The sequence below is a fragment of the Uranotaenia lowii genome, chromosome 2 (assembly GCF_029784155.1).
Source record: "Uranotaenia lowii strain MFRU-FL chromosome 2, ASM2978415v1, whole genome shotgun sequence".
Lineage (NCBI taxonomy): Eukaryota > Metazoa > Arthropoda > Insecta > Diptera > Culicidae > Uranotaenia > Uranotaenia lowii.
Genome location: NC_073692.1, coordinates 103265772 through 103269482, shown reverse-complemented (window position 1 = coordinate 103269482; position 3711 = coordinate 103265772). Strand labels below are relative to the sequence as shown.

General features: G+C 49.3%; 1 protein-coding gene across 1 annotated transcript; it reads right to left on the bottom strand.

Moving 5' to 3' along the window:
* Window positions 1-555: 555 nt before the first annotated feature.
* On the bottom strand, window positions 556-1980 carry LOC129741731 (uncharacterized). The gene has a single exon (XM_055733509.1). It carries the CDS (start codon window positions 1978-1980, stop codon window positions 556-558), a length of 1425 nt encoding a protein of 474 aa, XP_055589484.1.
* Window positions 1981-3711: the final 1731 nt, after the last annotated feature.

Below are 3711 nucleotides of genomic sequence, written 5' to 3'. Positions count from 1 at the left end.
TTCGATTCCGAGTCTATCCAGACCGGATGAGGATATCACTAAACATAAAACATTAAACTATTAAGATCGAATTTCACTTTCAGTCAAAAAGTAAAAAGAACTTACGGTCAGCAATGCTCTAAACTCCTGTCAGACTATTTGTCGAGTTCGGCCGAAATCGAGTGGTATCGGAACGGTATCACTGTTTCAAAATCGTTAATTAGCATCAATTTATCGTAATAATCAAGACAACTTACGTTTAACGAAGAACAGTGAAAATATCTAGCAAAGTATCGATTGCCTTTAAATCGAGTAGATTCGGAATGGTGGGATCACTGTACGAACAATAATAGAGCTTATTAGCTTTCGTCAGATTTCTTAAAAGAGAAGGAGCAACTTACGGTGGAGAAATCGGGGTATTGTTACACTTTAACTAGTGATACCTTTCCTGCGGGAAATCACGGAAAAAGTCCTAAATTCTCGACGAACAATCACTTTTTAACAGACGCTCAAACAAGACGCGCACAATGCCCGGGATTATCAAACAAGATGATTATGCAAACGAGAAAAAGGTTGTCACACACGGTGCTGGTTGTTGACAATCTGACCAATGCTGCCAGTGGTGCCGACATCCTCCCCCGGGTGCATCTCAGCCGTTCCTGAGACTGCACTGCTTTGATAATTTCCGCTACTCAGGTCCAGTCGGGCTAGGTAATGGACCGCTCGCTTCAATACACCATTCGCCGTCTCCACCACAGCTGTACGAGTCTGGCCATCGGATCCGACGAATATCTCCACCACACGTCCTCGTACCCAACCGTTGCGGGTCCTTGGGTCCGCGATTAATACCAAGCTGCCAACTTCAATCGGCGCCGCCTCTTGGAACCACTTGTCCTGCCGCCGTAAGATAGGAAGGTACTCCTTCGTCCAGCGTCTCCAGAATATATCGAGTTCACGTTGAATAAGACCCCATGTATCCCGAAGGTTCCGTTGTTTTGCAATTGGAACTGCGGGTTGTTTAATACCGTTGGAACTCCCCAACAAAAAGTGGTTCGGAGTAAGTGCTTCAAATTCAGCGGAATCTAGGGGAAGGTAGGTCAGAGGCCTTGAATTGATTATGCTTTCTGCCTCCACTATCAAAGTATTAAGCCCCTCGTCGTCTAGTTTACCCTCAGAGTACCCATCTTCAATTGCCACCTTGACAGATCTCACCAGTCTTTCCCACACGCCCCCCATGTGTGGTGCCCCCGGAGGATTGAACTTCCACTTAGTATCGGCATTCGTGAAAGTGTTGGATAGTCCTTGGTTGATCTGCTGCTGAAGTATTCTTGACGCCCCAACGAAGTTCGTCCCGTTGTCGCTGAAGAATATAGCCGGTGCACCGCGGCGTCCCACAAACCGTCTGACTGCAAGGATACAGGAAGATGTGGAGAGTGAGGACACCGCCTCAAAATGCACGGCTCGCACGGTCATGCAGGTAAAGACCGCTATCCACCTCTTCACGTTTGACCGACCAATTTTGACGAGAAGTGGGCCAAAATAATCCAACCCCGTGTAGGTAAACGGGCGCTCTCGTTCAGCTAGCCTAGCTGGCGGTAATGGAGCCATCGGAGGGATGGACGGTTTAGCTTTCCGGATTCTACAGGTCATACAGCTTCGGCTAATGCGTCGAGTAAAGGTACGAAGGCCAGAGATGGAATACAGCTGCCTAACCTCGTTGACGACGGTTTCGGAGTTTGCATGGTTGTAGCGTCGGTGATAATAATCCACGATCAACATCGTCACACGGTGCTTTTGCGGTAAAATTACCGGGAATCGGACGTCATAGGGAGCTGATTTCGACTCACGAATTCTGCTATTCTCCCGGAGCACACAGTTTTCGTCGAGGAATGGTACAAGTCGTGTGATCGGGCTCTTTTCCGGAACGTTTTCGCCTCGCTGTAGGGCAGCGATCTCCCCCGGGTAGACTTCCAGCTGGACTTGTTTGTAGATGGTTTCCATAGCCGCTGTCAGTTCTGGTTGTTCGAGGATTTCAAGGCTATCAGATGATTTGTAGAAACGACGAGAAAGACGAAGAATGTAGGCAACTGTTCGGTACAGCCGCTCCCACTTTGAGAAGGGACTGAAGTCGATCACGGGTTGATGAACTCGATGTATAAGTACAGTCGCTCGTTTCTCTTCGTCAGTTGTCGGAACATTCGTCGACGATCCTGGCCAGTTTTCCTCCGGTAATCGTAGAAACTCGGGTCAGCTAAACCACAACGCATCCTTCTTGAAGTAGGGTCCACATCCCCATTTGGTAGCTTCGTCAGCAGGATTCAGTTTCGACGGTACCCACCGCCAATCCGCAGCCGTAGTGTGTTCCAGGATCTCGCCTATCCGATGTGCCACGAACGGTCGATAGTTCCTCGGGTCTGCGTTTATCCACGACTGGGCAGTTCGGGAATCGGTCCAAAGTACGTATCTCGTTATGGGAATGCCAATGTGTTGTAGAATGAAGATCAGCAATCGAGTTCCCAACACGCAGCTCTGCAATTCCAATCTGGGAATCGACATCGGCTTGAGTGGCGCCACTTTCGCTTTCCCGGACACTAGCTGACACTCCGCTGTTCCATCTGGCCTGATAATTCGGATGTAAGCCGCACAGGAGAAGGCTACTTCACTGGCGTCCACGAAGATGTGGATTTCGGCGTTTTTATAGGTTTCAACTCTCGCGTCAGAAAAGTAGCAGCGCGCTAGCCGTACGTTATCGATGAAATCTATCATACGGGTCCACTCTAACCACCGCTCGAAGATAGCGTCGTTGACTGCTTCATCCCATCTGCTTCCCGCTCGCCACAAGTCCTGGATGAGCACTTTACCGTGAATTAGAAACGGTGCTAACAGGCCCAGCGGGTCAAAGAGAGTCATGACGCACCTCAAAATCTGCCTCTTGGTTGGACTGGATTCAGTTAGAAGAAGTTCCCTCACTTCGACGCTCATTTGGGTCGAGAATCCGAGTTCGTCTGTTGACGGTCTCCACAGCATGCCCAACACTCTTGCTACTTTTTCTTCGGTTATCCAGTTCAAGGTTTTGTCTTCGTTATTTTCTGCCACGCCGAGATGTTCAAGAACTGCAGTACTATTCGATCTCCAATTATGCAGAATAAAACCACCGTTGCGCTGTACTGTTCGAAGGTCTGCAGCTACGCTCTTGGCCTCTTTTTCATCTCCGAAGCTCTCGAAGTAGTCGTCGACGTAAGTTCGAGTGCTGATTGATCTTGCCGCCTTGGGAAACTGCTTCTCGTGCTGTCTCGCATTCAGTTTTTGCACGTATTGTGCCGAGGCGGGCGAGCATGTGGCCCCGAATGTTGCCACGTCCATAAGGTAGATGTCCGGTTTTTGGCTGGGATCCGAGCGCCACAGAAACCGTTGGGAGTTCTTATCTGCTGGCCTTATCTGGATCTGGTGGAACATCTCCTTGATGTCGCTGCTAACGGCTATTCGGTACAACCGAAACTGAAAAAGCACTCCTAATAACGACGACAGCTGATCTGGTCCCTTCAACAATTGGCTGTTGAGTGAAACGCCATCTACTCTGGCCGCTGCATCCCAAATGACTCTTACCTTCTCCGGCTTCTTAGGGTTTATCACCGCTCCTAGCGGCAGGTACCAGATTCGGTTCCTATCTGCAGTCTGTAGCTCTTTCGGAGTTGCCTTGTGCGCATATCCTTTGGCGACATATTCCAGAAC

Excerpts from the sequence above, each read along its gene's own strand:
- LOC129741731 (XM_055733509.1), bottom strand. The coding sequence starts at position 1,980 with ATGGAAACCATCTACAAACAAGTCCAGCTGGAAGTCTACCCGGGGGAG.